At 48.7% G+C, this 26,227-nt stretch overlaps 1 protein-coding gene and 1 non-coding gene across 3 annotated transcripts in view; one reads left to right on the forward strand and one right to left on the reverse strand.

Annotated features, from left to right (window-relative positions):
- Nucleotides 1-13,530: 13,530 nt before the first annotated feature.
- The window catches only part of Itgb5 (integrin subunit beta 5), a 116,550-nt gene continuing 103,853 nt past the window's right edge, over nucleotides 13,531-26,227 (forward strand). The window contains exon 1 of one of the 2 annotated variants that reach the window (XM_052740391.1): nucleotides 13,531-13,966. In XM_052740391.1, the coding sequence (XP_052596351.1) occupies nucleotides 13,897-13,966 (70 nt within the window). In that variant the 5' untranslated portion in view covers nucleotides 13,531-13,896. The remainder of the gene's footprint in view (nucleotides 13,967-26,227) is intronic. The other variant, XM_052740390.1, reaches the window with a different exon arrangement.
- LOC128112339 (U6 spliceosomal RNA) lies at nucleotides 19,962-20,067 on the reverse strand. The gene has a single exon (XR_008218958.1). It is a non-coding gene; the product is annotated as a U6 spliceosomal RNA (small nuclear RNA).

Below are 26,227 nucleotides of genomic sequence, written 5' to 3' on the forward strand. Positions count from 1 at the left end.
TCCTTGAGAACAGCTAGAGGGTAAACCATGTCCCACAGAGGTTACTGCTGTTTATCCCTTGGTATAAAAATGCCTGTGGTGGGAAGAGGAAGCTGGAAACTCATCCATGGAGAGAAAGCTCAGTCAGGAACTCTAGCTGGCTGCCTCAATCTCCCTAGTTGACTTCTGGCTGGCTGTTGGAGTCATTGATTTGATGTGTGAACTACAGTTTTCCAGAGGAGGAGGGAGGGAGAGGCAGAGGATAACTCTAACAGTATTTTTTTTATTTTATTTTATTGGTTTTTCAAGACAGGGTTTCTCTGTGTAGCTTTGGAGCCTGTCCTGGAACTCCCTCTGTAGACCAGGTTGGCCTCGAACTCACAGAGATCCGCCTGCCTCTGCCTCCCAAGTGCTGGGATTAAAGGTGTGCGCCACCACCGCCCAGCAACAGTAATTTTTTAAAGACTCATGTTAGGAAGAATCCTGTGACAGAGGGGTCTGGGTGCTCAGTGAGTCACAGGAGGTTGGGAGCTACCTGATAAATAGGTGCTGAGAACCAAACTCCAGTCTTCCAGAAGAGCAGCACATGTTTTTAACTTGCAGGCCATCTCTCCAATCCCCATAAAGCACATTCCTTAGCTACTAGTGCCCACAGTAGAGAAACACTCAGAGAAAACTGACTGGCTAATGCAATCAGTCAATTAACAATGTCAGTGTACATGCAGGAATGAAGTCAGCCAAACACTGCAATGCCATCACAGACTTCACTTCCATGCACACCACCTCCCTCGTTTGCGGGCAGCTCCGGATTTTAGTAGGCTATCTGAGCCCTGTTTCTAAACCGCTCTACCTGTTTGCCTCTGACTCACAATGTGCCAGCTCCCAGCACGTCTCAAACATCCTGAGTCCATGGGCCATTCTTCAGAGACACGCTGTTGCGGTATGAATACAAATAGTCTTCTGAAGGAACTGGAGAGATGGCTCAGCGGGTAAGAGCACTGCCTGCTCTTCCAGAGGACCCAGGTTCAATTCCCAGCACACACATGGCCGCTCACAACTGTCTGTAACTCCAGTTCTAGGGAATCTGACATTCTCACACCAATGCACATAAAATAAAGTTAAATAAATTATATATATATATATATATATATATATACATAGTCTTCTGAAGACCAGATGTGGTGGTGCACACTTTTAATCCTAGCACTTGGGAGGCAGAGACATGCAGATTTCTGTGAGTTCCAGGCCAGCCCCAACACCCTGTCTCAAAAACAAACAAACAAACAAACAAACAAACAAACAAACAAACAAGGTCTGTAGTCCACCAAAGATAACCGTGAACTTCCGGTCCTCCTGCCTCCGTCCCAATGCTGGGATTGTAGGTGTGCACCTGTTGAACAGGACTTTTCTGATCCAAACTGCCACCATCTTCAAGAGTTCTGCTGAGCCTGCTTGCAAAAATCCACCCCCGGGCCTGTTGACTATTTACCATCCTTCACAGAAGAATGGGATGGGGAGGGCCATGGGACCCTCACTTGTCTCACCCGAGTACCCACCACCACCCTATGTAATTCTGCCCTAATTGCGTGTGGTCTTGGGGCACCGGGCCAGAGGGTATAGATGGGGAAAGATGAGGAAAGGGGACTCCATCCATCTCCACAGCTGTGGGGAAGTTGTCATCTCTGTGGGCTGCAGACCTTTTAGTGGGCTGCTTCCCCCCCCCACCCCCCCCCACCCCACCCCACCCCACCCCCGCCACCATCCCCACCCCATCTCCCCACCCCCCACCACCCCACCACCACCACCCCGCTCAAAACAGGATTTCTCTGTATAGTCCTAGCTGTCCTGGAATGTGTTCTGTAGACCAGGCTGGCCTCAGACTTAGAGATCTGCCTGCTCTGCCTCCCGAATGCTGAGATTGAAGATGGGCTCCACCGCCGCCCAGCTCCAGCTTGGATGCTTTAGGGTCATTCATGTTGCCCATAGCCCCTCACCCATTGCTCTGTAAGTAAGCCTAATTAACTCATTGGTTCCCCCTGGTGGGCTTCTGTGGAATCACACCTGGGGCTGTCATTGGGCTCTTAGGAGGGAAGGTGCTTCAATAGCACAGCTCTGCTTGGCTTGGTCACTGGGACAACATAAAGGACCAGGGATGCTACATTTTGATCTTGAATGGTCCCCAAAGGCCCCGAGCGTTAAAGGCTTGACTGCAGTTAGTGCTGCTACTACAAGTACTTGGGACTTCAAAACAAGGCCAGGCAGAAGGGAGTTTGTTGTGGAATATTATTTTCAAGATGTGTTACATTTGTTTATGCTGTGGAACATTTGTTTAATGATGCAAAGGTGTGTGGCATTCTTTTATGTTGCATTCGTTTAACTCTGTGAAGCTGTGTTACAGTGCCTGTCTAAAACACCTGACGGGCTAATAAAGAGCTGAACAGCCAATAGCGAGACAGGAGAGAGAATAGGCGGGGCTGGCAGGCAGAGAGGATCAATAGAAGAAGAGAGAAGAGAGAGGAGTGAGTAAAGGAAAAGGAGGAGGACACCAGGGGACAGCCACCCAGCCACACAGCAACCCACGGAGTAAGAAGGAAAGAAAGGTAACAGCCCAAAGGCAAAAAATAGATGGGGATGATTAAGAAAAGCTGGCTAGAAACAAGCCAAGCTAAGGCTGGGCATTCATAAAAAAGAATAAGTCTCTATGTATTTATTTGGGAGCTGGGTGGCAGGCCCCCAAAGCGCAAAGAGAAAAAAAAAAAGCTTCAGAAGTTAGTCACTGGGGTGCGCCCTTGAAGAGGAGACTGAGATGCCAGCCTCCTCCTTCCTCTCGATTTTTCTTCCTGGCTGCTATGAGTTGAGAAGGGCATCCACTCCTGCCATGATGTCCTGTGCTGGACAGGCTCAAAGCAACAGAGCTAAGCGCCACAGACCAGAACCTCGGAAACTGTGAACCAAAACACTTCTTTGCTTCTTTTATATCAATGGCTTTTTGTTTTTTTTGTTTTTGAGACAAGGTTTCTCTGTGTAGCGCTAGCTGGCTTGGAACTCCCTATGTAAACCAGGATATTCTTGAACTTGCAGAGATCTGCCTGCCTTTGCCTTCCAAATGCTGGGACTAATAAGAGCATGCTCCACCGTGCGCAGCCAATTAATTTTTTTTTCAAGTGTGTGTGTGTGTGTGTGTGTGTGTGTGTGTGTGTGTGTGTGTGTGTGTGTGAGAGAGAGAGAGAGAGAGAGAGAGAGAGAGAGAGAGAGAGAGAGAGAGAGAGAGAGAGAGAGAGAGTGAATACAGACAGGCAGGCAAGTGTGTACCACAACATACACGTGGAGATCAGGGAACGGTCGGTTCTCTCATTCCACTGTCACATGGATCCTAGGGATCGTTCTCAGGTCATGAGACTTGCTCCACGAGCACTTTACGTGAGGAGCCATCTTGTTGGACTCCCTTTTCTAAAGTTGATTTATTCAGTGTTTGTTTTGGCAATGGAAAGTGGATGAACATGGGTGGAATCCAGACATTCAGATACCGGCACATTAAAAAAAAAAATCATCTGAATAGATCAGGAAACCATCCTTCCCCCTGGCCAGGTTTTCCTAACCACACCTTCTCCAATCAGCCCCAGAAGTATACAGTTCCCTCCTGTCCCAGCTTGTTCCTAGAGTCTAGGAAATTTCATGGTCAGTAGATGGCGCTGTCTCCTAACACTTGCAGAAAACGCCACTAGAGGAGCCGGCTTCCAAAAAGGCTTGTTTCTAATTGCTGATTTCCTTCCTTCCTTCCTTCCTTCCTTCCTTCCTTCCTTCCTTCCTTCCTTCCTTCCTTCCTTCCTTCCTTCCTTCCTTCCTCCCTCCCTCCCTCCCTCCCTCCCTCCCTCCCTCCCTCCCTCCCTCCCTCCCTCCCTCCCTCCCTCCCTTGCTTCCTTGCTTCCTTGCTTTTTTGTTTGATGTTTGTTTTGGGACAGGGTCTCAGGTAGCCCAAGCTGGCCCTGAAGTTGCTATATAGCCAGAGGATATATATAACCCACCTGGCCACTACCTCCCAAGTGCTGGGATTACAGGTGTGTACTACCACACCCAAGTATAATCATTAACTTTATTTTTTAAGTGTGTGTGTGTGTGTGCGTGCGCGCGCGCGTGCGTGCGTGCGTGCGTGCGTGCGTGCGTGCGTGCGTGCTCCAATGCCACAGCATGCATGTGAGGGTCAGAGAGCATCTTTGGGAAGTCAGTTATCTCTTTCCACTGTGAATTCCAGGTACTGAACTCAGATTTTCAGACTTGCAAGGCCATAGCTTCTGCCCATTGAGGCATCTTTTGGCCCTTAGACAGAGTTTATGCAGTGGTGGAGATCACTTCACGCATGCTATGCACACACTGTACCAACTGAGCTCTATCCCCAGCCTACTTCATTGTTATGTTTCTTGTTTGTTTTAGGTTTTTTTGAGACAAGGTCTCACTGTATAAACTGTGGTATCCTGAAACTTATATTCTATAGTTCAAGCTGGCCTTGAACTTGTGATATTCCTACCTCTAACTCTATATTGTTGGGACTTCAGGAGTGTGCCACCATGCCTGGCTCAGCTCAATTTTATTAAATATTTGCATCGTTTTCACTAGAGCGTTAGAGATCCTTCATGGCCTCTTCTATTGGTCTTCTAACATAGCTGAGTGTTCTCGGTGCTGGACTGTCAATCATTTTCACTAAGCACTGGCTCCACCACGGAGCTACAGCCCCAGTACTGAGCAAGGCTACCGTGGCATCACTGGCACATGAAACTAGGCACAACCGTTTAGACGATAAACGTTTTATTTTGTGGTAATTTTATGAAATAAAGAAAGAGGTAAAGCTGTTTTCATGGGGAAACCCTTCAGTTAAGAAGAAAGACAAAAGGTTCCCAGTGAGAAGTTTCTGTCTTTCGTCAGCTTTTATGAGGTGAGCAAGGGCTGCTGGGATATTCCAGTATTCTCTGGGTAGTCTAGTTTGGCCTCCGTTGACAACCCACAGCACAGTAAGAAGGTCAGAGAGGAGCCTGGGGGAGCCTGGGGCACATATGGAGTCCCCACCTCAGAGCTGGGAAGTAATCTCTTCTGTTCAAGGGCAGAGGCTTGGGGCAAACCATACAAACTGCCATTCTGCAGGCCTGGGAATACATTTCCACAGCGCCCTGGCAGTTCCAGAAAGCTCTGTTGCTTCTAGATGAAAATCGGCGGTAATAGCCAGCCTATTACAGGGCGTTCCTGGAATCCAGGTACAATTCTTAGTGCCCCATATGTAACCACCTCTACTTCTCATGACATTTTGACGTAGGCAACATTATTACTCCCACTCAGAAGCTGGGTAAGGCGAGGTAAATAATGTAAGTCAGAAGACTAGTAAAAAGCCTGGCCAGGATTTGAGCCCAGACTGTCCAGCTCTACAGCCCACCTCTATATCATTTATGCCAAATTATCCACGTAGGTAACTTTGGAGACCCGCACTGAACTGGACAGTGTCCTGTATTTCCTGGGCCTAGGTGATGGATACAGTGGAAGAAAGAAGTTTATATTCCCAGAGTTCATGAGCTCATGAGCCTTTAGTCCCGAAGCTGAACAGAGCTGCCCAGGGGTTGAGATACTTGTTGCTCTGGCAGAGGACCTGGATTAAATTCCCAGCACCCATGAGGTGGCTTGTCTGTAACTTCAATCCCGGGGATTTCATACCCTCTTTTGATCTCTACAAGAACCAGGCATGCATGTGGTACATACACATACATGCAGTCAAAACATTCAGTCACACAAAGTAATAAATAAATCTTAAAAACAAAATCACCTACAATTTTTTTTTTCTTTTTGAGACAGGGTTTTCTATGTCTGTCCTGGAACTCATTTGGTATCCCAGGCTGGCCTCGAACTCACAGAGATCCACCTGCCTCTGCCTCCCGAGTGCTGGGATTAAAGGCTGTCCGGCTCCCCTCCGTGGACCCTCCAGCTCTTTCCCACTCTCTCCCTTTACCCCCTGACCAATTGTGGTGTCCTGCCCCTGTATGGTGATGGAAAGATCTTTGAAGTTTCTTCCTCTCTGGGTGGAAACAACAATGTCTTCATAAGCCCCTGCCAGGAAGGGACTTCTCCAAGGGCCATGCCCCTCCACCCCATCTTAGTTCTCTGCCATGCAGAAAGACCTCTGTGGAATTCGAGGAATGTAAAGCGCATGCCAGGGCAAACAATGTCCTGGAACATAAAAGCAAATCAATAAAATCAAGGCTAAGAGAAGGCATCTTTGGGGGTTTTGCTATTTTTGAAACGACTGAATGTAGCCCTGTCTTCAAAGTCCCGCTTCTTCTGACTCTATCTCTTGAATGCTAGGATTATAGGTGTGTGCCACCATGTACAGCTGGGAAAGCGTCGTCTTCGAGCCAGTTCTGAATCAGATTCATCACTGTGGTGGTTTGGATGAAAACGGCCCCCATCGGCTCCTAGGGAGTGGCGCTGTTAGGAGGTGTGGCCTTGTTGGCGGAAGTGTGTCACTGTGGGGGTGGGCTCTGAGGTTTCAAGTGCTCAAGCCAGACCCAGTGTCACCCTCCCTTCCTGCTGCCTGAGGATCCAGATGTAGAACTCTCTGCTACTCTCCAGCACCATGTCCGCCTGCATGCCGCCATGCTCTCCGCCATGATGATCATGGACTAAACCTCTGAAAGAGTTGCCATGGTCATGGTGTCTCTTCACTGCAATAGAACTTCAACTAAGACAATCAGCACATAAAAATATTTATGTGTGAGCGTGTGTGTGTGTGTGTGTGTGTGTGTGTGTGTGTGTGTGTGTGTTGTCACAGGTGTGCTATGGCACTCTTGTAGAGGTCAGAAGACAACTACAGGGAATCAGTTCTCTCCTGTCGCCTTAGGAGATCCTGAGATTGAACTCGGGTCATTAGGCTTGTGCACAAGGCCTCTACCAGTTGAGCCCTCTCCCTGGTCCCCATTTTCTTAGTGAAAACAATTAAGTAATACAATTACCCCTCCAACCCATACATGTTCTCATTTTATCGTAGGACATTCTGCCATTTTCCAAGGTCATCTTTTTCTGTTATTAACCTAAGTTTGAAGCTTAGGGAAAAAAAAATATTCCAGAATGGTTTTAAGTAGACATTGGGACAATGGATCCACGTGAATATTTTAGTCATGTGCTCTGTAGTTTTCTTCAAGACCTGTCTCTTCTGAAGCTTCCGTGCTGGTGGTTGGGAGTCTTGTGTTCTGCTTCTATCCAGCAGGAAGGGAAGCATGGAGGATCTAGAGAGAGAAGTTCTTAGCTGTCTGGCCTGGCAGTAACTTGGAAGGCTGAGTCCTGAGTCAAGACCCCCCCATCTTTATTCACTCCAAAGGAGGAGGGGACAGACAGACTTAAGAAAAAGTCTCAAGTCCAGCTTGGATCCAGTAGATGAGTTTATTAGCATTATTTACAGGAGTGCAGGTGATGTACAGGCAGCTGTACCACAGAAAAGTCTGACCCCTGCCCACCAAGCTCCTATTTTATTTATTTTTTGGTTTTGCTTTTTGAGACAGAGTTTCTCTGTGTAGTCCTGGCAGTCCTGGAACTCTGTAGACCAGGCTGGCCTTGAACTCCTAGATCCGCCTGCCTCTGCCTCCCGAGTGCTGGGTTTAAAGGCATGCACCACTACTGTCCAAGCTCCTGTTTTATGTGGCTGTAAGTTTACTGTGGAACTGATACAAAATTGGATTCTGCATGCTGCCTAGGGTTAAAGCAGTTGGGTGTCTCCCTAGGGGTGTCTCAGGCTCAGACAACACAGTTCCCAGCCTAAACAGTTCTAACTTAAGTATGCTCCATCCTTGCCCTTCTCAGGGACTCAGATGGGCTGCGATGACTGTCCCATGAGAGAGATAGCCAGTTTCACGGCAGTCTGGCACGTAGGACCACCAAGTGACAGCTTCCTGGAAGATGGAGTCACTCTAGCTAGGAATTGGACGACTAACCCCATTACCACTCGCTAATTTAACTTGTATGATTTTCTGAAACAATCACAAGTCCAGTTGGATGAGAATGTTATTGTACTTTAGAGGACATTAGGGTATGATGGTCCTTTTAATCAAACTCTAGTTATGTTGAAGACTGTGGTGGTTTGAATGAGAATGACCCCCAGAGACTCATATATTTGAATACTTAGTCCCCAGTTGGTGAAACTGTTTGGGAAGGATTAGGAGGTGTGGTTTTGTTGCAGGAGGTGTATCACTGGGGGTGGGCTTTTAGGGCTCAAAAGGTTCATGCCATTCCCAGTGTTCTCTCTTCCTCCTACTTTCTGATCAAGATGTGAGCTGTCGGCTGTTTCTGCCCCATGCCTTTGCTCTGCCATCATGGACTCTGATCCTCAGAAACTGTAAGTCCAAATTAAATACTTTGCTTTATACATTGTCTTGGTTGTGGTGTTTCGTCACAGCAATAGAAAATTAATACAAACATGTATTTACTTATGTGTATGTGTGCATGGCTGTGGGTGTGGGATCCCTCTGCCGTTGGGGGTTACAGGTGGTTATGAGCTGCCCAGCCTGGGTGCTGGGAACGTAACTCCAGTGTTCTCTAAGAACAGTCAGCATTCATCCACTGAGCCATCTCTCTCCAGCCCCAGATGAACTCCAATGATATGGAGACTGGCAGAGTCTCTCTACAGATCAGAAACTCCATTCAGAGGGAGGCAGCTAGGAAAGAGTACAAGAGTGGGCCTTGGGCTGGGAGGACCTTGACACTGCTGTTTCTTGTCACGTCTCTGAGTCCCAGTGTCCAGTGTGCAAAGGTTTTACCCTGTGGAGTTGTGTGAGTTCACACAATAAAGACCTACTGGGGTACCGCCCTTTGAGGGTCTCTAAATGGGGTGACAGGCCAGATTCTTCTGAGTCAGCCACTTACTCAAGGTGTCAATGGGACTAAGGATAGAGGTACTATCCTATAGGTAGAGGACCTGCCTCATATGCCTGAGGCCTTGGGTTCATCCCTCATAATCCCCACATAAACATGAAATCAGCTTTCACCCTTTCTCTGTATATTTCTTTCCGTTCATTTTACTTTTTTACTGAAGTAACTGGAAACTGGTCTGCGCCCTTTAGGCACTGTGAGAAAACGTCTAGAAAAAGTAAAACAAATTATGACTGCTTTGTTGGATTGGAAAGGGAAGAATAGATAAAGACTCCAACAGAGATTTCCTCTAGGTTGAAGGCCTGATGACAATAAAAATAAATGAATAAAAAAGATATATTTTGTACATACAAGCACAGGCCCTAACATAGACACACATAATTATACACATGAATAAAAATAATAATCCTTTTTTTAAAAAGATTTTGAGCCAGGTAGTGGCAGTGGATAGAGGCAGGCAGATTTCTGAGTTCTGAGGCCAGCCTGGTCTACAGAGTAAGTTCCAGGACAGCCAGAGCTGTTACACAGAGGAACCCCGTCTTGGAAAACCAAAAAAAGAAAAGAAAAAAGAAAAAGAAAAAGGCAAAAAAAGATTTTGTGGTTTTTTTTTATTTTTTGGATCTATTGTTTAATGTGTATGGGTGTCTTGCCATATATCTTGTATATTTATGTTCCACACACATGCAGTGCCTGTGGAGGCCAGAAGAGAGCGCTGGATCCCCTGGAACTGGAGTTACAGATGATTGTTAGCTGCCATGTGGGTGACCGGAACCAAACCTGGGTCCTCTTCAAGAGCAGCCAGTGCCCCTTACCCACTGAGCCATCTCTCCAGCCCTTTATTAGAACAGCACGGTGAGCCAGGTGTGATGGTGCACACCTTTAATCCCAGCACTCCAGAGGCAGAGGCAGGCGAGATCTCTGAGTTCGAGGCCAGCCTGGTCTACAGAGTGAGATCCAGGACAGCTGGTGCTACAGAGAGAAACCCTGTCTCAAAAACAAAACAAACAAAAAAGGAGGCCAGATGAGGGTATGAGATCCCAGAACTGGAGTTCCAGGCAGTGGCAATCCATCTGATGTGGGTGCTAGGAGCTGAATCCTCCAGAAGAGCAACCAGTGCTCTTAAAAGCTGAGCCATCTTACCTGCCCTGGATATTGTTTTTTAAATATTTCAGTTCATACTGGGTGTGGCAGTGAACGCTGTAATACCACCAACAGCGATGCTGAGACAGGAGTTTTGCAAGTTTACAGAATAATGAAATTTTGCCTCAAACAAACAAACAAACAAAACTCAGAAAATCATTTCCTAAAGGCAAGCACACATTTCCTTTGGAATATATGATCTTAAAAATATTTTCAAAACTGACCTTTTGAAAACCTGCTCTCAGGAAGATGAAACAATTACAATTTCCAGAATTGATCATGATATGAACAGAGAGGTGGAAAACATGCAACTTACTTGTTGTTGTAAATAAATTTAAAATTCTTGTATGTTGGGGGGGGGGGCTGCTACTGCTGTTCCTCCGCCCTCTCCCTCAGAGAGAGTCTCATTCTATAGTCTGGGCTGACCTCACACTCATAGCCCCTCCTGCCTTAGCTTACTGAGTGCTGGGCTACCTCCATGAGCACTTGGTCCAGCTCATGTGTGTGCGTCTTAATAGTCATTTGACGTGACTACTGGGTACATGCTTAACCCCAAACCAACACAGGAATGATTACTGCCAGTTCACACCGTAGACTGTTTTCATCCACATGTAAGACAATGCGCTTACAGCTTCATCTGTTATCTGAATGCTACTTTTAGGTTCACGCTCAGAGGTCCTGAAAGCTGACATGGGGATTAGTTTTGTCTAATAATCATGGTGTATAAGGAGAGATAAAAAAAACATATGTTAGAATGTTGGGTATTTTTCTTCCTTTAGGTTGTCAGATAGGCCTTGAACTTGTGATGTAGCCAAGGATGACCTTCTTGCTTCTATCCCCAAGTGCTGAGATCATAAGCATATGCCATCACACCAGCTTTAATCTGGTATTTTTCAAATAAAAAAATTGATCTCAGTATATATATATATATATATATATATATATATATATATATCCCTAAGGGGCAATGTTGATCAACACTTTTTAATCCCAGCACTCTGAAGGCAGAGGCAGGAAGATCTTTGAGTTCAAGACCAGCCTGGTCTACAGAGCACTGTCCAGGACAAACAGTAACACAAGGAAACACTGGAAAAAAACCAAAAAGCCCAAAACAAAACAAACAAACAAACAAACAAACAAAGCATAGCCATGTTTCATAGGCAACCTCTACGAAAGAATCTTTTGAAAAAAGATTTATTTTTTGCCGGGCGGTGGTGGCGCACGCCTTTAATCCCAGCACTCGGGAGGCAGAGCCAGGCGGATCTCTGTGAGTTCAAGGCCAGCCTGGGCTACCAAGTGAGTTCCAGGAAAAGGCGCAAAGCTACACAGAGAAACCCTGTCTCGAAAAACCAAAAAAAAAAAAAAAAAAGATTTATTTTTATTTTGTGTGTATGGGCATTTTGCCTGCATGTATGTCTGTGTGTGTGGTGTGTCCACAAGTGTCTGCAGAGTTCAAAAGAGGGTGTCAAGCCTCAGACAGTTGTGAGCAGCCATGTTCTATCACCTTTTCTGTTCTAGACCCTTTATACAAGTAGACTGTCTGGGCATGGTGGCACACCCTTGGAATCTTAACACTCAAGAGGTAGAACCAGGAGAATCAAGAATTCAAAGTCATCCTCGTCAGCTACAGAGTTCAAGGCCAGCCTGGACTAGATGAGACCCCTCCAACACATACTCATAACACACACACACACACACACACACACACACACACACACACACGCACACACGCAAATATATGATATTTGTCTCTTTGGGTCTGATTTATGTTACATAGCCTGTTTTCAATGTTGCAGCAAGTGTCCAAATTCCATTCCTTTATTTTATTTTTTTTGTTGTTGTTGTTTTGTTTTTGTTTTTGTTTTGTTTTTTGAGACAGGTTCTCTCTACATAGTTTTGGCTGTCTTGGAACTCACTACATAGATCAGGCTAGCCTCCAACGTACAGATCTGCCTGCCTTTGGCTCCAGAGTGCTGGAATTAAAGGTGTGTGCAGCTGTGTCCATCTCCATTTCTTTTTAAGATAAAAAATAGACTGTCATATGTATATCTGACTATTTACCTATGAACACTTGGACGAAGGATTCTTGAAGAGGGGGAGAAAAAGCATGAACTACATAGCAGTAATTCTGAATTAGAAAAGGCATTTCCAAACCAGCTTTAAAGCAGCTTGGCTTGCTCGGGAGTTGTGGCTTATGGCAGGTCTGGGCAGGCTGGGGACCCACAGAACCACCAGGTAAGACAGGAGGGGACTGGTGGGAATTAGGGCAAGTTGGATCATAGCACTTTCCAGGTGCAATTTAGGTAAATGGTGGTCTGTGCCAGGTGTGGGACAAAGTGAGGTATTTGAGCAGCGATGAAGTACCCATTCTGGGTGCCGAGAAGATGGGGTATTACAGGGCCTGAACTTAAAGATTGCATGGCATAGGAAAACTACCGTTGTATTAAAGCAGCATTCAGCCATCTTTCAGGACTCAACACTACATCTAGCTGACCCATCCTACATTTTCCTGCCAGACAAATCAACACTCAGCACTGGATATCTTCCAGTTCAAACTCTTTGATCAGTTCCCGGAACTTAGAATCACCACCTCTCAGGTGGTGTAAGTGTAGCCTCTAGGCCAATGCCCTGAGGGGCAGGTCATTCCAAGATAAACCTGGGCTGCTTCTGCAGCATGATTTTACTGGTCAGTGGCTGGCCTCACGTATGACTTTTAAGTCAAAACAAAAGATATCACAGAGGAATTCTAAGGGTGAATTTTGAAGTCTGCTATGGATTGCTTCATTTTGCCTCCCCACACTACACTACAAACTGACTTCTGCCAGTACCATCCAGGCAGAGTTTGGGAGGTGGGCACAAAGTTCAAGATCCAAATCCTCAGGTAGGTTTTGTACCCACACCTCCAAGTCCTGACCGTCCAGCTGGTTCTTGACCTGCAAAGGTTAGGCTGCCTTACTTAAATCATTCTCGATTTCTGGGCAAAACATCCCAGCAGTCACTTCCTCCATCATGTTAACCCTCTGTGCCCCGGTTTCCTCATCTAAATAACAGTAGGGATGTTAGGAGTACTCAAGGAGTGAGGAGGCATACAGATGGCACTTAGCACAATGCCTGCTCAGCAAGTGTATCCTCGGTTCCACCTGCGCCTCTACGTTCCACGTGTCCTCCCTTGCCCGTCCGGAGCGTGGCGTCCTGGTTGAATACGCCGGTCGCCTCTGTCCCATCTCGGGCGAGGCCCGGGCTGGCATGCGCTTCTGGCATGACGACATGGCCTGGCAGATCCAAGCGGTACCTGCCCTCGCTCCTGAAGTCCCTACTGAGATTGCTTTGGCGCAAGTAATCTCTGCCGGCCTAACGGAGCGCGCCCCGCCTCCTCCCTTAGCTGCTAAGACCTGGGAGAGAGCCCCACACTAGAAGTTTCGAAACGGGGACCCCCCACCTCCCCACCCCCCAAGTGCGTCGGATGTGACAGCCACCTGGGCACCCCTGGACCTAGGCGTGCCGACGGATCCGGGCGCAGGGCGGAGCTGGTCCAGCCCGGAGCTCGCCCCGCCCCGTCCCGCCTAGCCGTAAACTGACCGAGTGGCGGCCCGCGGGAGAGAGGGGAGGAGAAAGCCGAGGAGAGTGGGGCCCGGCGGCCGAGGGAGAAGGGAAGGGGCGCCGAGAGCCGGCGCGCGGGGACTCGGCGAGGGTGCGTCCCGAGAGGCGACAATTCAGGGCGTCCCAGCCGGCCAGCAAGAAGGATGGTGGCGGCGGGGCGCGGGCCAGCCCGGCCGCGGGCGCCGTGAGCCCGAGTGCAAGCGCCCGGCATGCGGCTGCGGTCCCCGGCCTCGGCCCCGCTCCGTCCCCGCTGCGCGCCCCCGCCGAGCGGCGCGCACCATGCCGCGGGTGCCCGCGACCCTCTCCGCCTGTCTGCTCGGGCTCTGCGCGCTCGTGCCGCGCCTCGCAGGTAAGCCGCGCCGTCCGCTGCGCGCTCGGGAACTTTGCTCGCCCGCGGCCGCTTGCAGGGGCCGAGGGTGCGGTGCACCCCGGGACGCTCCCCGGTGGGACGGCGGGGCTCGGGCTTCGGATCTGCGGGCGCTGCCAGGTTCCCTCCCGGGCTGAGGAGGAGCCTTCCCTTCCTGTGTAAACAGCAGGCGTCTGGTGGCCAAGCCCGAGGGCGCCGGGGACTCGGGAGGGAAGGCCTCCCCGCCCGGTGCTGGGGCCCCAGCTCTGCGCTCGCCTGCACAAAGCGGCCCTTGTGGCCCGCGGGGAGTGATGTGGGGGGCCAAAGTGCGGCGGCCCGGCCACTCCGGAGGGCTGTGGATAGTGCAACTTTCTCTACGCCTGGTCTAAGTGGAAAGTTGTCACCTCTCTCCGCAAGTCCAAAGTTAGGGCCCCCACCTGGGACTCCGCCATCGGATCCTTTTCTCGTACCGCGATTCACAAACAGTGGTCTGACTGCGGAGGGGCTGCTGGCACTGCTTTAGCCGCACGTTCCCTTGTCCTGGCGGCGATGGAGGAGCCCCCAGATATCTGCGTTAAGTTTTCAGACTTGTAAGTGGCAGTTAAGAAGTCTCTAGAGGAAGGATGCTAGTCGGCGCTGGCTGCCAGGAACAGGAGCTTGCCCTACCTCCTCCAAACCAACCCACTCAAAGCAGGAGTTTCCGAACTTTCTCCTTTCCTTCCGAAGTAATTGTGTATTGATTAAGGGTGCGCTAAGCACCTTCAAGCCCGGGGTACTTGTTTTGTCTTTCGGAGCCCAGCGGTTGCCTGGCTGCTTGAGGGGAGAACTCTGCTCCCCTACCGCGTCTCATTTACATGAAGGAGGTTGAGGTTTCCATCTGAGAGCGGGGAGCGGGTAGAGGAAACAAAAACGCCGTTCAGGCCCCAGTCCAAACTTAATAGTGTAGCAAGGCTGCTTTTATGGGAAAATAAGTAGATCAGTGAGTCCCCCCGTTCCCCCCCCCCAATCTGGCAACGAGTGCCCATCTTTGGTGTTCACGAGTCCCCAGGGAAACGCAAAGAGATGTAGCTTGAATCACCACCCTCTGGAATATATCCTTGTCAACTGACTTCACTTTAGGACAGTCTTTTAGTTTGAAGTTTATGCTCTTTTTATTGTTCGGTGGACATTTTTTTTCTTTTCTTCTTTTTTTTTTTTTTTTTTTGGTGATGGTGTTTTAAAATTTTTTGTCAGAATAAACACACAGCCACCTTACATTAGTTTCGCGAAATTCAAGTTTGGGAGAGGCTTTAGTTTCCTCCCAGTTAGACGTTCTTTGATTCTCATGAAAACTCCAAACATTTGCCATGGCAAAGACTTGAATCTTTGAGTTTCCAGCAGCCTGTCTTATCTTATTTACTTCCCCTCCCCCAACTCTTCCCAGATTCACCTTCCTTCGCTACCCGCCCAACTTTGTGTCCATTTAAAAAAAACACAAGGAGACCAGTTTGTGCTGCCTAAATACCCTTGACCCTGTGGTCTTCAACTTGATTCTGCTCTGTTTACCTGGGTCTACAGTCCTAGAGAAAACTCCACTCCCAGCAGTTATCTCTGGCCAATAGCTCCCCGACTAGGTTTTTGCTTTTTTTTTTTTTTTTTTAATGTATCCCACCTGGCCTATAACTCTATGTAAACCAGGCTGGTCTCCAGTTTACAGAGACCCATTTGCCCTTACTTCCCAAGTGTTGGAATTAAAGGAGCGCCCCACCCCTTGAGGTACCCTTCAGATTATTAGAGGCCTTGGGTTTTTCACTTGCATGTAATTTCTTCTCTTTGGGACGTTCCCGTGCCTCCGAACAGGATTTTCATCCCAGAGACGGGCCCTGGAAGGCCACATGCCTTTCCCTCTGGCTTCAGGGTGTGAGTGCTGAGTCTAGGCCCAGGGCTGCTTGGTCATTGTACCTTATCTTGGAGCCTGGGCGGTTTACTTCGTGCCTTCAGAGTGAAGTTTTGTCCATTGTCCTGTGATCACAGGTGTTTGTCTTTCGCCCGCCCCCCAAAGTCAGTAAAATGGTGGTAGATCACCAGCCTCCAGGGTGGGCTGCCTCCTTCTTAGAGTGCCCTGGCCGGCGCTTTGCAAGGTCAGAAGGAGCGGCTCATTTTGGGTAATTCGACTTAGCTTCCCAGGGTTGCTGACCCACCTTCGTCCTTTGTTTCCTGTCCCGCCACCCCCACCCACCCCCTTTTTTTCTTGAAAGGTGGCAGGAACTTTCTCCTGTTGGTTTCTCTCGCTGACGGGAACATAATTTAGAAAGGATAATCATAGTTCCCTCGGGAAAGAGATGGTGTTGTGAAGTTTAGTGCCCAGATGCGTGTTCCTAGACCAGCGAGTGAATCCGGCAGGCAACAGACCTTAAGTTTAAGGGGCTCACTGTGATAATAAGCCTTTGCTGTGCCGCCCCACCCTCGCCCCCACCAGGAGTATCTCCTTAATTATTCCTGGGACCAAGAGACTCCAGGCTGGAACCCGACACACAAGATCTCACAAACCCAGGGAAGGGTTGCACTGAGGAGGCCTCCCATGCCCACTTCCGCTCTAAGGCAGAGAGGGGAGTTTGGTCTCACCCCCGCTGCATGACCGGAGTCATGATTGCTGCCGTGGTTATTATTTTATAAGCAATCAAATGTTCTTTTAGCGGGTGGCCCTGCAAATTAGAATGCTCCGAATACCAAGAGACCTTTGTTGCATTTAGAGAATGCAAGTTGGCAGCCCCGGTCCTCCTCACCCTGTCTGTCCCTGGCCCACCGCGGCTGTGGGCGGATGCTGGGGTGGGGGCGGGGCTGCTGGAATTTGGCTGGATTGGCAGCTCCCTTTAGGTAACCGGGCCCAGGACACGGAAATGCGAAGGGTGGCCTCGGTTCATAGACAACTATTTACCCTCTGGGATTTACATTTTAACTCCACCATCCTCAGTCAGGGGGGGCTTTTCACCAAGGGGACTGAGGCAGAAGAGGGCAGGGTCTAATTAGCTCTAATTAGTATTCCGCCTTGCTTGTTTCTCCATGCTTATTTAGCTACTGCGGCAACGAGGAATTAACATATCGAAGTAGCTTGGCAAATCGCCCTTTGTGCCTGCCTGGCCCCAGTAACAACTTTTTCTTCTTCAGCCTGGTCATGGAAATGGCTTAACAAGTTTTAAGTCCTAACAAGATCAGCAATGGGGGTTAATTACACACAGTACTTAAATGATAGGGTGGCTTTCCGAGGCCGTGTGCTGCTGGAGCTGTGGGCTGGGGTCTTTACACAGGTGTTTTCAGTTGGCTGGCTGAGAGCTTTGGAGAGCCTAAGGGCGCCTGGTGTGTTTTCCTTTTCTCCAGTAGGGGGAAATTGGGTGGCTTTGAAGCGGCGGTTCTCAACCTGTGGGTCACGACCCCCTGGTGGGGCGCAGGACCCTTTTACAAAAGGGTCGCCTCAGACCATTGGAAAACACAGAGATTTTACATAATGATTCACAACAGTAGCAAAAATTACAGTTGTGAAGTAGCAGCGAAAATAATTTTGTGGTTGTGTGTGGGGTCACCACAACCTGAGGGACTGTATTAAAGGGTCGTAGCCTTAGGATGGTTGGGAACCTCTGCATTACAGGGCGACAGGCACCCATTTGTTGGTGAGGATTCTTTTTGCTTTGATAGGGTGCGGGTCTGGGTCCGGAAGAGCTGCTTCAGGGCTTCCAGCTGACTCTCCCAGGAGGCCGGGTGCTGCAGCATGGGGCCGGCCTCCCGGGATCCCTTGGCAGCCAGAACTGTTCAGATGTGTTCCCTGTCTCTGGCAAAGCCACTTCGGCACCCATCCGACCCCTTTGGTTTACTCTCCATCCCCCAGTCAGAGTAATCCTGTTGAAACTGCTCAGGTCACATCCATCGGCTTGGAGCCTTACAGGCTTCCGGTCCTGCTGGAAGCCCCGTGGCCTCCTGCCTCCTCTCACCACCGGCTCCTCACAGACTTCCCACGGTCCCCCTGGTCATGCTGCCTCCTGCCTGGACCGTCTTCCAGGTAGCTACTGTCCGGCTGCTTCCTTCACCCCCACAGGCCTCGTCATGGTGTCTCCCGTTCAGTCCATGGGCCCCAGCAGCCGCTTGGTTCTCCGAGTCCTTTTTCCTTCCTTGATTTCCCTCCGGCATTTTACTCCATTGACTGTCCTCACCTGTCCCTCCTCCATGTCTCTCAACCGCCCCTCCCCCTCCTAGGCCTCTCTTTGAAGTCAGGGTCTCCATGGGCAGCTGCTGTTAGGAGGGAGCATTCTGGGGGAGGGGGACCACATCACAAGGTGTCAAGATTCATTGAGCTGGAATCCATGATAAAGGCCGGTGGCTTGCTTCAACTCCTGAACTGTGTGTGCTGGGGAGGCTGGGTGACCCTCATCATGACCTTCCTTTCCCATGGCTTTAAAACCTTAGAAAATCTAGACATTTTGAATCGTCACACCCAGTTTCCCTGTTATCAGTATCTTACATTATCAGTGTATTACGTTAATTAGTGCTGGGTGTTTGTCACAATGGGTGAACCATATTGACACACTCTGATTAGCCAAGGTCCACACTGCTCAGACTGGGTTTTTACCCTTTTCTGTTCTGGGATCCCATTTGGGGTACCACATTGCATGGAACTGTCATGCTGTCTTGGGCACCTCTTGGCTGTGATGGTTCAGTCTGTCCTTGCTTTAGTTGGTTCTGACAGTTTAGAGTGCTGTTTGTTTATTTTCCAGACATTGCTCCTGTTTGTCGACACTGATGTTTTTTCTCTTGATTAGGCTGAGTTTTAAGTTTGGGGAGGAACGTTCTAGGGGTAACTGGTTGCCTCCTTGTTTCTTTCTCTTTTTGAGACAAGGACATATTCATCCCAGGCTGGCCTCAAGCTCTCAGGTCCTTGAATTCATCCCTGCCTCCACCTCCTGGGCGCTGAGCTAAATACTCCCATTTTTGCAGTGCTGGATCGTTAGATTCGGGTTTAAAGCCCTGGGTTTAACACTGTACCAAGTAGCCACATCCCCAGCCTCGACTGCCTTAGCTGAGCCGGCTCCCGGGTTAAGAGCACACGCTGCTCTTGCTGAGGACCCTAGTTTGATTCCCAGCATCCACACGAGGTGGCTTACAACTCCCTGTAACTCCAGCTCCAAGGGATCCGATGTTTTTGGCTTCTGAGGGCAACAGCATGCATGTGCACACACCCACATACAGATCCATACACGCAATTAAAAGTAATATAATTGTTAAAAAATCTTTTTTATTTAAAAAACATGGTGTATGTGTGCACAGGGGTGCACGTGCGTGTGCGTGCATGTGTGTGTGTGTGTGTGTGTGTGTATGTATGCATGCCAGTGAGCATACGTGTAGAGAGAGGCCAGAGGACGACGTTGGGTATCTTCCCCCACTGCCATCTGTCTATCTGACTTCCTTCTCAGTGAGGCTGGTTCTCACTGAACCTGAAGGTCACTTTTTGACTGAGCTGGCTGCCTGCCTCTGCCTCCCAGTGCTGGGGTTTCAGCAAGCGTGTGTGGCTGTGCTCAGCTTTTATGTGGGTTCTGGGGTTTCGAACACATGTCCTCGTGCTTGCATAACAAATGCTATCACCACCGAGCCACCTCTATGGCCTCTGCTCTCCGTTTATTAAAGTGTGCGTGTGCACGCCAGGATGTATGTATGGAGATGAGAGGGTGACTTTCAGGAGTCAGCTCTCTCTGCCTTGTTAAGGCAGCACCTCTCTGGTTCCTGCCACGGCGTGTACTGGAGGTGCTGGAGGCCCATGAGCTTCTGAGCATTCTGTCTCTGCCTCCTGTCTCACGCTGGGAGTGCTGGGCTTACAGATGGGAGCCACCACATCCAGCTTGTTTACGTTTGTCTGGGGATTGAGTTCAGGTCATTAGGTTTGTGCAGCGAAACATTTTACTTGCTGAGCCAACCCCAGTTGCCTCCCCTGGTTTTGAGTACGTCGTACACTCACATAATTTCTCTTTTCTGCTCTAATACGGAACTCTTCCTGTATCTGTGAGCCATCCGTGTACAGAGGCCATGCCAATCATCCCTGTATGGTTCCATTCTAGTGTATGTGCTGTCAAGGTGAGCACCTCACATAGTTTTTTCTGAGTATAAGAGGGATAAGATGAGAAGATGCCTGTCTTTTCTCATCACCCAGTTAGCCCAGGATAGTCCCCTGATGGCCCCTGTCCTACATGGATGGTCCCTGTTAGATCCTTATACATCAGTGTTTCTATAACATGTTATACTTACCCATCCTCTGTTTTTATTCAAAAGCAGCATTAAATATACTTCTGTATCTTGTTTTATTTTATTATATTATATTATATTATTTATTTATTTTTTGAGACAGGGTTTCTCTACACAGCCCTGGCTGTCCTGGAACTCATTCTGTAGTCCAGGCTCTCCTCGAACTCAGAGATCTGCCTGCCTCTGCCTCCCAAGTGCTGAGATTAAAGGCATGTGTCACCACTGCCCAGTTGCTTTTTATTGTTAACTTAGCCATACATTGGGGGTAAACTTCATATCAGAGTCTCCATTCTTTTTTATAGCTACATAGTATAACATTGTATGAATTACTGTTTCAAAAATGGAAGGTACTAGATCCAGAGTTTGAGGCCAGCCTTGGTTACATAGTGACTTTGAAGGTATCCAGGCCTATGAGACCCCAACCAACCAATCAATCAATAAAAAAAAAAATGCAAAGTCCTATCCATAAAGCTGGTGTTGGGGTCTTTGGTAGATTTCTGATGTTCAGAAAGACAGTCTGAAGATAGGACGTACTGAGGTAGCATCTTGCTAGGACACACTTGAATTGTGTGGGGCTATCTTTAGACATGACTATTTAGCTGCTGGATTCCCTGCTGGAAACCCTGTGTCTTATATGACAAATATGAAGAGCACAGTTCAGGTGGGGAGAAACACCCCAGTGTTTCGCCACCTTCAAGCCGGAAGGGTCATGCTAATTTGGTACCGGCTTTTACTCACTTCCGTTATCTCATGGAATGTTTTGAGTCAGGCAATTGCAGCCGCTGACTGTCTGCTTCAGTAGTAGTTATCCAACTTTGGAAGTTCAGGGTGGGCAGACGTGAGAGGGGCTGGCTAGAGCAGAGGTGGTCTGGAGGGTCCTGCAGAAAGTTAGGCCAGAGGGCTGCCTTGAGCTGTTGGCTCTGGAGGGGCCGGGCCGGAAGGGTTGGATTAGGAAAAACACTTCACACGTCTTGGACAAACGATAGGCCGGACATGGACTGCCTGGAGATGATTGATGAGAGAGGGGGCTGAGTCAATGAGTTTTGGAAGGAGAGCGTATTTTTAGATCATCTTTTGTAATAAACCCCGAATGTGACTTGAAGTTAGAGCTTCAGAGAGTTGAAGCTGAGCTGAGACTATTGGCTGTAAATGACCAAGAAAAGATGAGACTGCTGGCCGGGCCAATTGTGCCAGTCTCTGTGACCTAGACACAACATTGCGACATCGGTGAACTCTGGCTGCTTGGTCTTGTAGCAGTCATTGCTTCCTTCCTTTTCAAAATGCCTAGTGGTGCCAGTGACTCATGCAGCCAGATCCAAACTCTGAAATATTAATAGGTGGAGAGCCAAGATGCCAAGGGAAGTGACTCTGTCCCTGGGATGTGCATGGCTCACAGCCTGTGATGGGGGACTGGGGAGCTGCTTGCTGTCTGGTGCTGGGCACCCCTCAAGCTCCCAGGAACAGCACCTGTGGCGAGGGCTGTAGTTCTAACCTCCCCAGTCCAGGGCTCAGAGATTAGGAGGCGTGTAATGCAGAGTGTCGGGAATCTGGATCTGTCCCAAGGGCAGCCTAATTTTAGGGCAGTTGAATGTCGTAAAACCACTTCATTATCGAGTGTGAATGTGGAGTATTAATAGAAATAACTACTAAAGCACAGTCACTTGGTGTTTTTATGGCTGTTCAGTACGGCTTTTGTTTTTTCTTGTGGGGTTTTTTTTTTTTTTTTGAGACAGACTCTCACTCTAGCCCAGGCTGGCCTGGAACTTGCACTCTGTACCACTTGTGACAGACAGTCCTGGCTCCACCTCCAGAATGCTGAGATTACAGGCATGAGCCACCATGCCCAGCTGGCTGTTCGACTGTTGTCATACCAGGTATCCGTTGTGTCATGGAGCTCTTATTAATAGTCCAGGTCTTTGGAGGTGAGAGACCAGAGGACTGAGGACTGTCTAGCCTAGCTCAGAAAAAAGAATTTGTCCTGCCAGGCCCTAGGTCCTCAGCCTGAACTCTTGGGGTTCAGGTAATCGAGAAGTGCTAGCTGTGAATTCATGTGGTTTTGAGCTGAACCCTGAGTGAGGACTCTGACCACAGACTCGTTTCAGACCACGGTGTGGTTAGCAGTCTCCGTGGAGCTCAGCTGGCCACAGCCTCCCTGTATCTCAGAGAGCACAGGGACCACCAGATGGACACCCTGTGTCGGCGCTTGACAACTGAGACCCCTGTGGACCTTCTTCTGGTCAACAGCACTCCTTGTTCCCAGTCACTTCATCAGCTTTCCTTAGGTTTCATGTGCAAAATGTGGCAGCTTAATTAGCTTGCCTCAGAACACTCCCAGCTCCTAGGGTCTGAAGTTACCTTACATTTCAGAGATGTGTGTGCATGTGTGTGTGTGTGCATGTGTAGCTTTTTCCAGACAGGGTTTCTCTGTATAGTCTTGGTTGTGCTGGAACTCACTTTGTAGACCAGGCTGGCCTCAAGAGATCCACTTGCCTCTGCCTCCCGAGTGCTGGGATTAAAGGTGTCTGCCACCACTGCCCAGCTTCTTATTTTCTTAAAAAACAAAACAAAACAACACCACCAAAAACCCCGGAGGGCTTGAGTTGAATTTGTACATGATAAGGTTGAGGAGAGGCAGAGAAAAGCAACTTTTGTTTTAGATCTGTTTTTTCCTTCCCTCTGATAGTTTGACAGGTAAGGGGATTTGGCCCAAACCAGAACTTTTTGCCGCGCACACACCTGTTCTCAAGGACTTAGGTATCTATTTGGAAATTACTGCTTTAAAACTGGAAAGGAACTGGGTGGTGGTGACATAGGCCTTTAACTCTAGCACTCAGGAGGCAGAGGCAGGTCAATCTCTGAGTTTGAGGTCAACCTAGTCTACAAAGAGAGTTCCAGGACAGCCAAAGGCTACACAGAGAAACCTTGTCTCGAAAAACAAAACCAAAACCTGGCAAGGAAGTTGGGCACCTGGCACAGGCCTGTACTCCCAACACTGGGAAGGCTGAAGCAGGAGGATCAGGGATTCAAGGCCAGCTTCAGCTGCATGAGATTTTTATCTCAAAAAACTAGACAAAAGGAGAAAGGAAGCCGGGCGGTGGTGGCGCACACCTTTAGTCCCAGCACTCGGGAAGCAGGGGCAGGCAGATCTCTGTGAGTTCGAGGCCAGCCTGGGCTACAGAGTGAGTTCCAGAACAGACTCCAAAGCTACACAGAGAAACCCCGTCTGAAAGAACAAAAAACAAAACAAAATAAAAAGGCTCTGTCAGTGAGAGCAGGGGTGGCACATGGCCCCTGCTCCCCTGTTACTTAAGATTTAGGACCTTGGTCTGTCTAATCCCCCCCCCCCCCCCCCCCCCCCGTGGCTCCTCCTGCCTGTGGCTCCTCCTGCTGGTGACGGTCCTGTGTGAAGGATGAAGTTTGGCCCCTGTGAGCTCTGGTTGCAGCCTGGCATCGAGAGGGTGCCCGTGTGAGAGGAATGCTGGCACTCTGCTCCAGTTCCTGGAGTGTGAGATGGGGAGCGAGCGCCAGTAGGGCAGCTGCTGTGGGTCAGCTGCTGTGGGTCAGCTGCTGTGGGTGAGGGGGTCCAGAGTTCAGGGTCAGGATCCCGCCTGGCAGAAGCCACTGTTCTCTCTGACTCTGGGTGGCAGTGTCGCTACTTACCCCTTCTTACCCCGCTCCACTTGCACCCCGTTCCCTGCTCCTTTGCCATTTAGGGTGTTGGTGTGGGTTTTTGCAGCAAGTGGCCGAGGAGAAGCAGAATGTTAAGACTATAAATTAGGGAACTGCTGGGGTTCCTTTCCCCTTCTATTTTGATATTTCTCTTTTACTCTTTACAGTTTCACTTGTTTTTCCAGTTCAGTTAGAGAGGTATGATTGACAAGTATCGGAAAGAAAAAGTATGGATTACATTATACAGTGATGTTTTAATATATATGTACAGTACGAAATAACACCACAAGCTAAAGAGTTGCTTATTTGTGTGTGTGTGTGCGTGTGTGTGTGTGTGTGTGTGTGTGTGTGTGTGTGTGTGAGAGAGAGAGAGAGAGAGAGAGAGAGAGAGAGAGAGAGAGAGAGAGAGAGAGAGGAGAGAGAAGAGCATTTATGATTGACTCTCTTGGGGCTGGAGAGATGGCTCAGTGGTGAAGAGCACTCGCTGCTCTTGCAGAGGACTCAGAATTGGTTCCCAGAACCCACATGCAGCCATCTGTTGCTCCAGTTCCGGGGAATCTGGCGCCCTCTTTTGGCTTCCATGAGTGATGCACACATGTGGTACATATACAGACATGGAAGCACATTTGAAAAAAATAAGTAAATCCTGAAAAAAAATGTTTCTTATCCGCTTACCAGCTCACAGTGTATTATTCTGCCTGTAGTTGCCATACTGTACAGTAGGTCTCTAGAACGTGTTCACCCCATCTACAGTTTGGTACCTTTGACTAACAATCTCGCTCCCCACCCCGTGTGCCCTTGGCAACCACCATTCTGTTCTCTGCTTCTGTAAGCGTGACTTTCAGATTCCATGAGCTTGCTGCGTGCAGCAATATCTATCCTTCGATGACTGGATTTCACTTTTAAAAACTTAGCATTTCATTATATGTGCAGACTAAATTTTCCTTATTGTTGATTATATATATTTTTAAATTAAAAAAAAATTTGAAAAAAAAATTAAAAAAAAAATAGTTCTCACTATTTAGCCTGACTCTACCTCCCAAATGTTGGGATTAAAGGCATGTGCCTTCCTGCCCAGCAAAAATAAAAATAAATAAAGTAAACATAAAACAAAATTGTATATTTATGTGTGCGGGTATGGGCACCTCAGTGCATGTGCCTTCAGAGGCCAGAGACATCACGTTCCTTAGAGCTGAGGTTATAGGTGATTGTGAGCTGCCCAGCCTGGGTTCTGGGAACCAAAGAGGGTCTTTAGCAGGAGCAGTATGAACTTTTAACTGCTGACTCATCTCTCCATCCCCTTGAGGTGGGGTCTTACATAGCTCAGGCCAGCTTTGGACTTGCAGAGATGAGGATAACCTTGACCTTTCAGCCTTCTTGCCCCCTCTTCCCCAGTACTGGGTGCACCTGTGTGCACCACCTCACCTGGCGCAGGAAGTGTTGATGGAGCCCAGAACTTGCTGCACACCAGGCAAGCACTGAGCCGAGCCACATCCTAGCACTGAGTCTATAATCCGTGTTGAGTTGCCTTTTGCATGTGGGGTGAGTTCAGGGTATAGTTTCATCCTGTTGTGCGTGGGTGGCCACTTGTCTCCACACTGCTTACTGGAGAGACTAAGCTTTTTATTGTGGTTGTTAGCGCCATTGCTGGAAATCTGTGGACCATAAATGTGAGGTTTTACTTTATAGGCTCTGTTTTGTTCCATTGCTCTGTGTATCTGCTTTTTTATTTTTGGGGGCGTGGGGTGGGGCAGGGGCAGCGGTGGAGCTGGTTTTGAGGCAGGATGAAACAGGCAGGGAAAATTCTGGGAACATGAGGAGGATGGGCGCCCCTCACTCAGGAATCTGGTTGGAGCCACAGGAAAGCAAGAACAATTCCCAGCTGCTTAAGACTTTCCTCTTCCCATCTGCAAACCTGCAGTTTTCTAGGCATCTCACCAGAAACTCCATTTGCAGAGAAAGGACTTCCTCTAAAACCCTTGTGCAACCCCTAGGGGCTTCTGGTTTTCCTTTATCAGATTATAATCCCACCAGAGGCATCTCTCATTTAAGAGACAAAGAGGGGCTGGAGAGACGATGGTGTAGTGATTCAGAGCATTTGTGACTCTTCCAGAGGACCCAGGTTTCAGGTCCTAGTATCCACATGGAGGCTGATAACTATCTGTAACTCTTGTTCCAGGGGATCTGACACCCTCAGGCATGGATGCTGTGCACATACATCCATGCAGGCAAGACACTCATGTACAAAAGAAAAATAAGTCTTTTCAGTAACCTCTTTTTCATTATTTTTATTTCTTTTATATGCCTTGCTGTTTTGTCTGCATGCATGCT

Source organism: Peromyscus californicus, unplaced genomic scaffold (assembly GCF_007827085.1).
Source record: "Peromyscus californicus insignis strain IS unplaced genomic scaffold, ASM782708v3 Scaffold_16__1_contigs__length_79575227, whole genome shotgun sequence".
Lineage (NCBI taxonomy): Eukaryota > Metazoa > Chordata > Mammalia > Rodentia > Cricetidae > Peromyscus > Peromyscus californicus.